The sequence below is a fragment of the Hyperolius riggenbachi genome, chromosome 2, assembly GCF_040937935.1.
Source record: "Hyperolius riggenbachi isolate aHypRig1 chromosome 2, aHypRig1.pri, whole genome shotgun sequence".
In the NCBI taxonomy this organism is placed as follows: domain Eukaryota; kingdom Metazoa; phylum Chordata; class Amphibia; order Anura; family Hyperoliidae; genus Hyperolius; species Hyperolius riggenbachi.
In genome coordinates, this window is record NC_090647.1 from 535,483,763 (window position 1) to 535,497,612 (window position 13,850).

The following is a 13,850-nucleotide window of genomic DNA, read 5'->3' on the forward strand; positions in this document are numbered from 1 at the left end:
ATGGTGGTGGAGAGCCAAAAATAGCATTGAGGTATTCACAGAAAAATCAACAATGCATCAAAAATCTCATGTTATCACTAGTAATCACCAACAATAAATATGCTAAAACAATTGATGTGGATAAGTAGCAAGCAAACCAAATTAATCTATGTTTATACTATGTAAAGTGTATAGTTATATTCTGTATCAATTGGCCTCAACAAAGAGGAAAAAATAAGTGCTAGCCAGTGCTAGTGAATGATAAAGTGCAAGAGTGTAGTCAAGACAATCCAATAATAGAACAGCAGCAACTAATCAGAATAGCAGCATGTAGAGACAGAGAAAGTGCTCTGTGCCTTTAAATCCTAAGGTAAATCATTACACATATTCCCAAAGTGCCAGGTGCAAAGTAAAAAAAAACAAACAAGTGCAATTAAGAATTGCTGTCATTACTATATGTTTATGGAAAAAATATGTTTAAACTAGACAAGTACAATTCATCATGAACAATTACAACAACATATGTTAAAAAAAATGTCTGTTATGGAGTCGGTACAAAAATCCTCCGACTCCTCAGGTTAGGATTCCAGCGACTCCTCTAATTTGCATATTATAGTCTCGTTTATTGAAAGTATGTAACATGAAATGCGTCTCTTAACTGCCAACGCTTAGGAATTTTAAATGACAACTGAAGTGAGAGGGATATGGAGACTGCCATATTTATTCCCTTTTATTTATTTTTTTTAAACCTCAGATCATTCACAAGCTCAACTTATAAGTACATCACTTCATTGCCATGCTCCCGGGTTGAGCTGAACTGTCATCATAGGTTAACGTTGAGGGACTCCTTTATTACATTATTCATGCTATTTATTAATACTCCTTTCTGAGCCATTCAGAGGTAACTTTCACTCCTATATAATCAACCTACACAGACACACTCTCATTAAAAATAGAATTTAACACATACAGACATGTTTCATTCGTCCATTCTCCATTTTTACCACCCTTGACTCCTACCCGCAACCCCCGTCTCCATCAATTTTCCTATTCAAAAATCTCCAGCCACATTGACCTTCACTTATCCAGGATTTTGCTTTTGGTACCTTCGTATTTATTCCCTTTTAAACAATACCAGTTACCTGGATATCCGGCGGAACTTCTGCCTCTAATACTTTTAGTCATAGACTAAAATTAGTCCTTGGTAAGAGTACTTGTAGAAGACAGGAACAAAGAACATCTATCAGGCCCTAAGCAATGTGACTGTGGGTACATGTAAGAGTGATGTGCAGGTACTCTGCAGGGGAATGGGGGGATTCTTACTCTATTACACATTCTTCATGCACAATCTGAACATGGATCAGGCCCTAGGCAATGTAACTGTGGGTACATGTAAGAGTGATGTGCAGGTACTCTGCAGGAGAATGAGGCGATTCTTCCTCTATTACACATTCTTCATGTACAATCTGAACCAGGTTTATGGGTGATAGACAACACCTCTGTGTTCAATGTGCACAGCATTCTCAGTGGATTCCCTGCAGCTCTGTGGGAGTGCATATGTAGAGTATAGTACTACTGTGTAACAAAGTAAACCTGAGACAGATTAAAGTTTTATACAAACCTGGGGCTCCTCCAGCCCCCTTCAGGCTAATCATTCCCTCTCTGTCCTCCTCCGCCACCTGGATCTTCTGCTATGGGTCCAGGTACTTGAGCCAGTCAACGGTAGTGTGCATGCACACACTCCGCCGCCGGGAGCGTACTACACCTGCCAAGGCTGTGGAGTCTGTCTCTCCTCTTTCCCCTCCTGTGCTGTCTTCTGTCCCTATTTCCTCCTCTGTCCCCGTCTTCTTATTAGTCCCTCTGTGTCCTCCTCTGTCCCGTGTCCTACTGTGTTCTTCTCTGTCCCCCTGTATCCTCCTCTGTCCCCCTGTTTCCTTCTCTGTCCCCCTGTGTTCTTCTCTGGCCCGTTTCCTCCTCTGTCCCCCTGTGTTCTTCTCTGCCCCTTGTGTCCTCTTTTGTCCCCCGTGTCCTTCTTTGGCCCCGTATCTTCCTCTGTCCCCGTGTCCTCCTTTGTTCCCTTCTGCCTCTCTGTGTCCTCTTCTGTCACTCTGTCCCTCTGTGTCCTCCTCTGTCCCTATGTGTCCTCCTCCATCCCTTTGTGTCCCCCTCTCTCCTCTGTGTCCCCAGACATGTAGAAGCCACATTCCTGCAGAGCTCTGCTGCCACCGGTCACTGCTATTGTGACTTGGCAGCTGACCGGGCTTAGGGCGGCATCAGGCAGGCTTTGGCTTGTGCAAGAGCATATCCCACGGAGAGGCGGAGGAGAGAGGCTCCCGGCATGGCTGCAGCTGAGTGGTGTGCAGCCCTGTCAGTCATGGCTGCTCGCTTAGTTATTGGCGAGACCACGGTAACGTCATTGGGCAAATCACTGAACTTGCTTAGATACTACTCTGTATCTTTGCCTTTCTCCTCAGGAATTTTGGCGGAGCAGTTTGTGCCAGACGGGCCTCATCTCAAGCTCTACAATCGTGAGGACAACCAGTGGGACCATCTCATGAACTGGCAGCACTCCACTATGTACTTCTTCTATGGTCTCTCCGGGGTGGTGGACATTATCACCCATACGACAAAAGCTGTCCCCGTTGCCATGGATCGGCTAATGCTTGCCATTGCTGTATTCATTGAAGGTAGGTCGCTATCTACTCATCATTTCAGTCTTACCGATTGCCCAGCAAGCTAATGGGGAACCAGAATTAACAAGCTCACACAATGCATTCTAGGTTTCTGTGTTTAGCTTTCAGGGACAACAATGACAACGATGGGACAGTTTGCATATTCAGCAGTGATGCATCGTGGCAGACATCATGTGCTCACTGCTCACTTCAACCTGAATAATCACAAATATCTTATGTTTTAAGAAGTGCGAATTCTTTTTCACATAACATTTTTGGAACAGGTCTTTTTGGTCCTTTTTAGCCCCCTTACACACTCCTAGGAGATCTGGTTTACCATGAGCTTGCTGGGCAATCTGTAACTCTGGGTGTTTTAAGTCCTACCATATTAACCACTTCACCACTGAGGGGTTTTACCCCTTGAACACCAGAGCAATTTTCACCTTTCAGCGCTCCTTCCATTCATTCGTCTATAACTTTATTATTACTTATCGCAATGAAATGAACTATATCTTGTTTTTTTCGCCACCAATTAGGCTTTCTTTAGGTGGGACATTATGCCAAGAATGATTTTATTCTTAATGTGTTTTAATGGGAAAATGGGAAAAAATATTATTTTTCAGTTTTCGGCCATTATAGTTTTTAAATAATGCATGCTACTGTAATTAAAACCCATGAAATGTATTTGCCCATTTGTCCTGGTTATAAAACCGTTTAAATTATGTCCCTATCACAATGTTTGGCGCCAATATTTTATTTGGAAATAAAGGTGCATTTTTTTCAGTTTTGCATCCATCCCTAATTACAAGCCCATAGTTTATAAAGTAACAGTGTTATACCCTCTTGACATAAATATTTAAAAAGTTCAGTCCCTAAGGTAACTATTTTGTTTATTTTTTTTATTGTATTTTTTTTTTTTTTTTTAAATAACAAAAAAAAAAAATTGGGGAGTGTGGGAGGTAATGAGTTAATTTATTGTGTAATACAATGTATTTGTATGTGTAAAATACTTTAGGGTGTAGTTTACTATTTGGCCACAAGATGGCCACAGTGAGTCTGTTTACATGCGACCTGTAAGCGTCCGGAAGGACGCTTACAGGAAGCAGTAGGAGACTGGGAGAATCACAATGATCGCGCTGTTTCTAATAGAAGCAGAGGATCATTGCGGGGGCTTAGATCAACGAACGGGAATGGATTTTCCTGTTCATTGATCTCCGGGCGAGCGGGCGGCGGCGTGCACGAGCGGCGGGAGCGCGGACAGCGGCGGTAGCGCGGAAGGTACGGATTTCTCTGTCCCTGGGGGTTAAAGGATGGAAAAAGGGATGGAGAAATTCGTATCGCCGGGGGTAAAGTGGTTAACCACTTGCCGACCGCCTTAAGCCGATGGGCGGCGGCAAGGGCTGGGCCCAAACGACCGCAATACGCCCATCGGCGGTGGCGGCGGCGGGCGTGGTTATGCGGCGATCGCGTCATTCGTGACGCGATCAGCCGCCGGCGACTGGCTCCGCCCCCCTGTCAATCACCTATCAATCACCCATCAATCACCCCCTGTCACTGCCACCCATCAATCACCCCCTGTCACTGCCACCCATCAATCAGCCCCTAACCTGCCCCTTGCGGGCAATCTGATCACCCACCCACACCAATAGATCGCCCGCAGATCCGATGTCAGATCACCTCCCAAGTGCAGTGTTTACATCTGTTCTCTACCCTAAACACCCACTAATTACCCATCAATCACCCCCTGTCACTGATACCCATCAGATTAGACCCTAATCTGCCCCTAGGGCACCCAATCACCCGCCCACACCCTCAGAACGCCCTTAGACCCCAGCCCTGATCACCTCGCCAGGGCATTGCTTGCATCTATTTCCCCCCTCTAATCACACCTTGAGACACCCATCAATCACCTCCTGTCACCACCTGTCACCCCCTAGCACACCTACCCATCAGATCAGGCCCTAATTTGCCCCGTGTGGGCTCTTGATCACGGCTAAACCCTCAGACCCCCTTCCGATCACCTCCCCAGTGCATTGATTGTATCTATTTTCCCCTCTAACCACCCCCTGAGACACCCATCAATCACCTCCTGTCACCCCCCTAGCACTCCTATCCATCAGACCAGGCCCAATACAACCTGTCATGTAAGAGGCCACCCTGCTTATGACCGGTTCCACAAAATTTGCCCCCTCATAGACCACCTGTCATCAAAATTTGCAGATGCTTATACCCCTGAACAGTCATTTTGAGAAATTTGGTTTCCCAACTACTTACGGTTTTGGGCCCGTAAAATGCCAGGGCAGTATAGGAACCCCACAAGTGACCCCATTTTAGAAAAAAGACACCCCAAGGTATTCTGTTAGGTGTATGACGAGTTCATAGAAGATTTTATTTTTTGTCAACAGTTAGCGGAAATTGATTTTTATTGTTTTTCTCACAAAGTGTAATTTTTCACTAACTTGTGACAAAAAATAAAATTTTCTATGAACTCACCATACACCTAACGGATTACCTTGGGGTGTCTTCTTTCTAAAATGGGGTCACTTGTGGGGTTCCTATACTGCCCTGGCATTTTAGGGGCCCTAAACCGTGAGGAGTTGTCTAGAAAACAAATGCCTCAAAATGACCTGTGAATAGGACGTTGGGCCCCTTAGCGCACTTAGGCTGCAAAAAAGTGTCACATATGTGGTATCGCCGTACTCAGGAGAAGTAGTATAATGTGTTTTGTGGTGTATTTTTACACATACCCATGCTGGGTGGGAGAAATCTCTCTGTAAATGGACAATTGTGTTTAAAAAAAATCAAAAATGTGTCATTTACAGAGATATTTCTCCCACCCAGCATGTAAAAATACACCACAAAACACATTATACTACTTCTCCTGAGTACGGCGGTACCACATGTGTGGCATTTTTTTGCACCCTAACTGCGCTAAGGGGCCCAAAGTCCAATGAGTACCTTTAGGATTTCAAGGGTCATTTTGCGGCATTTGGTTTCCAGACTACTCCTCACGGTTTAGGGCCCCTAAAATGCCAGGGCAGGATAGGAACCCCACAAATGACCCCATTTTAGAAAGAAGACACCCCAAGGTATTCCGTTAGGAGTATGGTGAGTTCATAGAAGATTTTATTTTTGTCACAAGTTAGCGGAAATTGATTTGTGTTTTTTTTTTCACAAAGTGTCATTTTCCGCTAACTTGTGACAAAAAAAAAATCTTCTATTAACTCACCATACTCCTAACAGAATACCTTGGGGTGTCTTCTTTCTAAAATGGGGTCACTTGTAGGGTTCCTATACTGCCCTGGCATTTTAGGGGCCCTAAACCGTGAGGAGTAGTCTAGAATCCAATTGCCTCAAAATGACCTGTGAATAGGACGTTAGGCCCCTTAGCGCACCTAGGTTGCAAAAAAGTGTCACACATGTGGTATTGCTGTACTCAGAAGAAGTAGTATAACGTGTTTTGGGGTGTATTTTTATACATACCCATGCTGGGTGGGAGAAATCTCTCTGTAAATGGACAATTGTGTGTAAAAAAATCAAACAATTGTCATTTACAAAAAAAAAATCTTCTATGAACTCACCATACTCCTAACGGAATACCTTGGGGTGTCTTCTTTCTAAAATAGGGTCATTTGTGGGGTTCCTATACTGCCCTAGCATTTTAGGGGCCCTAAACCGTGAGGAGTAGTCTTTAAACCAAATGTCGCAAAATGACCTGTGAAATCCTAAAGGTACTCATTGGACTTTGGGCCCCCTAGTGCAGTTAGGGTGCAAAAAAGTGCCACACATGTGGTATCGCCGTACTCAGGAGAAGTAGTATAATGTGTTTTGGGGTGTATTTTTACCCCAACCCATGCTGAGTGGGAGAAATATCTTTGTAAATAGACAATTGTGTGTAAAAAAATCAAAAAATTGTCATTTACGGAGATATTTCTCCCACCCAGCATGGGTATGTGTAAAAATACACCCCAAAACACATTATACTACTTCTCCTGAGTACGGCAATACCACATGTGTGGCACTTTTTTGCAGCCTAACTGCGCTAAGGGGCCCAAAGTCCAATGAGCATCTTTAGGCTTTACAGGGGTGCTTACAATTAGGCACCCCCCAAAATGCCAGGACAGTGAACACACCCCACAAATGACCCCATTTTGGAAAGTAGACACTTCAAGGTATTCAGAGAGGAGCATAGTGAGTCCGTGGCAGATTTCATTTTTTTTTTGTCGCAAGTTAGAAGAAATGGAAACTTTTTTTTTTTTTTTTTGTCACAAAGTGTCATTTTCCGCTAACTTGTGACAAAAAATAAAATCTTCTATGAACTCACCATACCTCTCACTGAATACTTTGGGATGTCTTCTTTCCAAAATGGGGTCATTTGGGGGGTATTTATACTATCCTGGAATTTTAGCACCTCATGAAACATGACAGGGGGTCAGAATAGTCAGAGATGCTTGAAAATAGGAAAATTCACTTTTGGCACCATAGTTTGTAAACGCTATAACTTTTACCCAATCCAATAAATATACACTGAATGGTTGTTTTTTTTATCAAAGACATGTAGCAGAATAACTTTCGCGCTCAAATGTATAGGAAATTTTACTTTATTTGAAAAATGTCAGCACAGAAAGTTAAAAAAGTCATTTTTTTTACAAAATTCATGTCTTTTTTGATGAATATAATAAAAACTAAAACTCGCAGCAGCAATCAAATAACACCAAAAGAAAGCTGTATTAGTGACAAGAAAAGGAGGTAAAATTCATTTAGGTGGTAGGTTGTATGAGCGAGCAATAAACCGTGAAAGCTGCAGTGGTCTGAATAGAAGAAAAGGCTCTGGTCCTTAAGGGGGGAAAAGACTGTGGTCCTCAAGTGGTTAATCCATGCCATGCACTGATGAGTACCAACCAGTGTGAAACATGTCTCTATGCATTTTGTATTAGTGTGGCTCTGTACAATTAGATAGTACATCATTGTATTACAGCAGTTCTGGAGGTGTATTTAGCTATCAGGGACAACAATGGGATGATTTGCTAATTCAGCAGTGATGCATTGTGGGAGACATCATATGATCACTTAAACTGAACAGTCGCAAATACCGTCTGTCTTAAAGGATACCTGAAGTGACATGTGACATGATGAGATAGACATGTGTATGTACAGTGCCTAGCACACAAATAACTATGCTGTGTCCCTTTTTTTCTTTCTCTGCCTGAAAGAGTTAAATATCAGGTATGTAAGTGGCTGACTCAGACAGGAAGTCACTACATTGTGACCCTCACTGATAAGAAATTTCCCTTTTTATCTCTTTCTTGCTCTCAGAAGCCATTTTCTGATAGGAAAGTGTTTAAAGCCTCATCTACACGCGTAGATGAGGCTCCGATCCGGCGGCTCGATTAACCGCCGGATCGTCTCTTCCGCGTCCCTGCGCGTGCGCCGGATTCGGTTCCCCGCTCGTCCCCGCCGGCGCTGCTTATCTTCTGCTCGATTCCCTGCCATTGTCCCCTCGCGGGAAGCGAGCAGGGAATCGGCGGTGGGGAGATCCTTCCTGTCTGATCTTATCAATCGAGCCGCATCAGCCGCCTCATCTACGCGTGTAGATGAGGCTTTATAGTTGGAATTTATTATCAGTGAGGGTCACACTGTAGTCACTTCTTGACTGGACTGTCAGGACTGAGTCAGTCACTTACATACCTGATATTTAACTCTTTCGGACAGAGAAAGAAAAAAAGAAACACAGCCTAGTTATTTGTGTGCTAGGCACTGTACATACACATGTCTATCTCATCATGTCACATGTCACTTCGGGTATCCTTTAAGAAGGCAAATTATTCCCATGATGTACAGTATATACTGTATACCTTCCTGTGGCATGTGTGAAGTTATGACAGAATCCATTTCATTCATGTAATGTGAAGTGTTCTCTTTATTTCAGGGTTCCTGTTCTATTACCACGTCCATGGCCGGCAGGAGCTGGATCTCCACATCCATCTCCTCCTCCTGTTTGCTGTGTTTGGAGGAGCGCTGTGTATATTTCTGGAGGTCTTCATGCGAGGAAACATCATCCTGGAGCTGTTCCGATGCAGTCTGTGTATATTGCAGGGCAGCTGGTTCTGGCAGGTGAGTGAGGCCTTCACACCTCAACCTAACTAAACCAATCATGCTCTGTCTTATGCATGGCCTTTATTGAGTTTGTTTCCCCCCATTCAGGGCTATCTAAAGTGGACCTGATCTCAGACCTCCTCTCTGCTCTAAAAGATGCACAACAGTATAATAGCCTTTAAACAAAAACATGTCTTTGTTACAGCTGATACAAATCCTAAAATAAATCTGCACTTTTTTACTTCCTGATTCATGGAAGCAGACAGATTGTTTACAGCCTGTGCTGTCAAATGGGCTTATCTGCCATAGGCAGTCATGTGACACAGGGGAGGGATCAAATTACAACTAGTGATTAGACAGAAATGAGGGGGAATTACACAGGCTAACTCTTTAAATACATACAGGGTGCATTTCGGTTATGTTTTCCTTGTGTCTGTGCAAGAATTCATGTCCACTTTAGGCCTCTTTCACGGTGGGACGTTGCGTTTTGATGCGACGATAAACTCCCAACGCAAATTACAATGCAACGCCCAAAAAAAGTCGCAACGCAACTTAATGCCCCGTTATGGTCGCATACAGTAGAGCATACAGGCAATGAAAAGTATGCTTCCAAGTCATTACTGAGCATGTGCAAACCGTCTAACGCAGCTAATAACGTGTATAACGCATAGCATGCAGCACTTTCTAATAATGCTACACGTTACTCAACGTGGGCACTGTGATTGTCTCACAACTTAGTATTGCTGTGCGTTAGTCTGCGTTGAATCATTTTCTAACGTGCGACTTTAACGTTGCACTGTGAAGGAGGCCTTAAACAAAAAAAAAGTTGGAAAGGGTTAGTAGAAAGTGCACACCCACAAAAGAAGCTTAAAGGGCACTTAAACTGACAGGGATATGGAGGCTTATAATTTGACTTCCTTTTAAACTATACCAGTTGCCTGGCTTTCCTGCTTATCTCTTTGGCTTCAATAGTGTCTGAATCACACACCTGAAACAAGCATGCAGATTATCCAGTCACACTTCAGTCAGAGCACCTGATTTGCATGCTTGCTCAGGGTCTATAGCGAAAAGTGTTAGAGGCAGAGGATCAGCAGGACAGCCAGGCAACTGGTATTGTTGATTAGGAAAAAAATATGGCAGCTTCCATATCCCTCTCACTTCAGGTGTGCTTTAATGAATAGGAAGTGTTTCTGATGCGGGAACCAGGAAAATTACAGAAAAAGTGGGTATCTTGAATAATATACTGCATTCTACTGTATTTCAATACAGGGCCACTTTAAAGGGCAACTGAGATGAGAGGTATATGGAGGCTGCCATATTTATTTCCTTTCACACAATACTAGTTGCCTGGCAGCCCTGCTGGTCTATGTGGCTGCAGTAGTGTCTGAAGAACACCAGAAACAAGCATACAGCGAATCTTGTCAGATCTGACAATGTCAGAAACACCTGATCTGCTGCATGCTTGTTCAGGGGCTATGGCTAAAAGTATTAGAGGCAGATGATCAGCAGAACAGCCAGGCAACTGGTATTGCTTAAAAAGAAATAAATATGGCAGCCTCCGTATACCTTTCACTTCAGTTGACCAACGCTTTGATTAATTTTACATCTTTTTGTTTTCAGTTTAGCTTTGCTTTACAACTGTAGGCCTCATTTCCACTATACAACACAGATGGCCGTGTGTCTCTGCATCAACACATGACACCTGTGTTATACTCCATTGTAGTGCTGATCCAGTTCAGTGACAGCGAATGCGACAGCACTAGCTACGGACCAAAACTAAAATGCATGCAGCAGTGTTTCTGTGCAATGCATGAGCGACAACATCAGACACTTCTGACGTCCTTGTGGTACCGCCCATTATACACATCGATCACCAAAGTAGTAGTTGCCCTTCATTTGATTTTGTTTATGGTAAAAATGCTATATCTGTCTTCTTTCTTGTTAGGTGTACTGAGATAATTTGCATATATTCAGCAGTGATGCACTGGGAGACATCTGGGAGCTCACTCCAACCTGAATTATCGCAAATACTTTCTGTTTTAAGAAAGCAAACTTTTGTTTTCCATAGCATTTTAGTAAGGGGGCTTTTAGGTCCATTGTAGCCCCTCACACACTCCAATGAGTTCTGGATCACCATGAGCTTGCTGGTTAGTCTGTACCTCTTAGGGCTGGTGCACACCAGAGCAATTTTAGAGCATTTTTAAAAATGCTAGCGGATTGAAAGCTGCTTGGGTAATGTATTTCAATGGGAGGGTGCACACCAGAGCGGTTCGGTTTTTCCACAAACGCAAACTCGGGGGCTGCAGCATGTTTTAGATTTCTGAAGTGTTTCTGCCTCAATGTTAAAGTATAGGAAAGTGGAAAAACGCTCTGAAAAGCACTAGACCAGAGCGGTTTTCCAGGCGTTTTTGTTACAGAAGCTGTTCAGTTACAGCTTTACTGATAGGGCCCATTCACACCAAAAAACACTAACCACTAGCGATTTGTAGCGTTTTTTTGTGGGTGATTTTTCTGCGATTTAACGCGGAAAAATCACTGTACAAATTTGCGTTTTTGGAGCGATCGCGATTAGTCTTTCTATATATGCTAATGGCGATCACTCCTAAATCGCCGGAAAAATGCTGCATGCAACACGTTTGCGATTAGCGATAATCGCTCAAGTGTGAACACTGCCATAGACTAATATAGCACTAGCGTTTTTAAAAAACGCTAGCGCTTTAGCGATTAGCGGGAATCGCACGATTCCCGCTTAGGTGTGAAAGGGCCATAACAGTATATGAAATCTGCTACACAAAAACGCTCCAAAAAACGCTAGGCATGTTTAGAAAATCTCTGAGGGCCCTTTTTCACTAGAACGATTGCGATTGCTGAATCGCAAAATCGCAAATCGCTAGTGATTTTTAAATTGCTAGGGTTGCTACTTTATCATAGAAATCACGAGAAGTATTTTCTACTATAGTGATTCGATTTGTAAATCACAAATCGCAATCGCTTTCTGGAGCGATTTTTACGATGATAATGCAATGCAAATGAAAATCGCAAATGCAATCGCATAACAGAATGAATGAAAAATCGCAATCGCTGGCATTTGTGATTGCGATTGCTAGTGGAAAAGGGCCCGTTTCCACTAGAGCGAATCTGCATGCGTTTCCTGCATGCAGATTTGCATAGACAATACAAGTGGATGGGCCTGTTTCCACTTGTCAGGATTTCTGAGCGTTTTTCTGTGCAGAAAAAATCTGCACGGCAGAGCCATCAGAATTCGCATACCGCTATGCGAATCGCATACAATGTATTTAATAGGAAATTTGCATGCGGTTTTGGTATGCGAATTTTCATGTGAATTCACATGGAATCAATGGGAAAGCACACAGGCACTGCCATGGTTAAATTCGCTTACATCCTCATCCATGCGAATTCGCACCCGCATGCAAATTTTTACCGCGCCGATTCCCACCGCACGAGTGGAAACAAGCCCTCATGCCTAGAATCGCTCTAAAAATCTGCTTCAAAAACCTTGAGCATTTTGTGGATCTGCTAGCGGTTTTCAGTGTGCACTGGCCCCCAGCTAGTTTTGAAACTGTAAACAGTTCACACTAAATATATGCTTTTACCACACAGCCTCCTGTAGGCAACATGCAAAATCCTTCTGACATTGCCGAAATATTAGTTTGTGAAGCAGTTTTATCTTTGGAGCACTGCTGCCCTCATGTGGTTGTAGTTGTACTTGCAGATCAATAAAAGCCTTCCCATAGTTCCATCAGGTTATGTCAGGGGTGCCCATTAGGTAAGTGTGGGCACCTCTGGGTTATGCAGTACACCTACATACATACAATGGTAGCCATGCTCATCTTGCTGGGACCAGGGTTTTAAAGTGGACCTGAACTCTTGCACCGGACAGAAGGAAAACATAGAGAAATGCACCCTATATATATTTAGAGAGTACTGCCAGTCTACTTCCCCCTCATCTGTGACTAAGGAGAAGTTGTAATTTGATCCCTTCAGCTGTGTCAGCTCAGGAATATTTTCTGCAACGGCAGAGCAGCTAATTTGTAAACACAGGATGTTAACAATATGTCTGCTTCCATGAAAGGAGAAAGTAGACACTGCAGATTTATTGCAGGATTTGTATCAGGTGTAATAAAGAAAGGTTTTTCTTTAAAGGTTATTATGCTGTTGCATATCTTTTAGAGCAGAGAGGAAGTTTTAAGTTCAGGTGAGCTTTAAGTGGAAGGCAGGTGCTGAGGGGAGTGGTCAGTTTACCTACAGACGGTCATTAACCCTCTACACTCAAAACACACTCACAGCAAGCTGGAAATCTAGTAGCAATAAAAACACCCAGTTTGCCAAATTGTAAAAAAAAAACATGTTTTAGCCATTTATTTAGGAAAGGGTTCTTTACAGTAAGAGTGATTAAGGTGTGGAATGCATTGCCACAGGAAGTCGTTATGGCAAACTCTATACCTGCATTTAAAGGAAACCAGAGAGGAATAATTAAAAGTTATTTATACATACCTGGGGCTTCCCGCAGCTGCAGAAACCCTAATCGCTCCCACGCCGAGGTCCTCAGCTACGATCGACTGGCCAGTCGGGCTGAAGTGACGGGACCCGCACCGGCGAACGGAGGAAGCTGAGGACCGCAGCGTGGGAGCGATTAGGGTTTCTGCAGCTGTGGGAAGCCCCAGGTATGTAAAAATAACTTTTAATTATTCCTCTCTGATTCTCTTTAAAGGGGGCTTAGATGCTTTCCTTGCATTGAAAGACATCCATGGCTACAATTACTAGGTAATGCCTAATGATGTTGATCCAGGGATTTTATTTGATTGCCATCTGGAGTCGGGAAGGAATTTTTTTCCCTTTTGGGGCTAATTAGACCATGCCAATTAAGGGTTTTTTCGCCTTCCTCTGGATCAACAGAGATATTTCAGGGAGCAGGCTGGTGTTGTACTTTGTTTTCTGGTTGAACTCGATGGACGTATGTCTTTTTTCAACCAAAATAACTATGTAACTATGTATTTGTTTGCATGCAACAACATTCTGTACTGGACCAGTTCACCAGCGTTGAGGTGCCCTCTGTAGAAATGGTCCCTGGAGATATGATTT

At 43.2% G+C, this 13,850-nt stretch overlaps 1 protein-coding gene across 1 annotated transcript in view; it reads left to right on the forward strand.

Annotated features, from left to right (window-relative positions):
* The window catches only part of TMEM45A (transmembrane protein 45A), a 66,017-nt gene that overhangs the window by 31,281 nt on the left and 20,886 nt on the right, over window positions 1–13,850 (forward strand). The window contains exons 3-4 of the mRNA XM_068270700.1: window positions 2,454–2,666; window positions 8,581–8,765. Coding sequence (XP_068126801.1) covers window positions 2,454–2,666; window positions 8,581–8,765 — 398 coding nt within the window. The remainder of the gene's footprint in view (window positions 1–2,453; window positions 2,667–8,580; window positions 8,766–13,850) is intronic.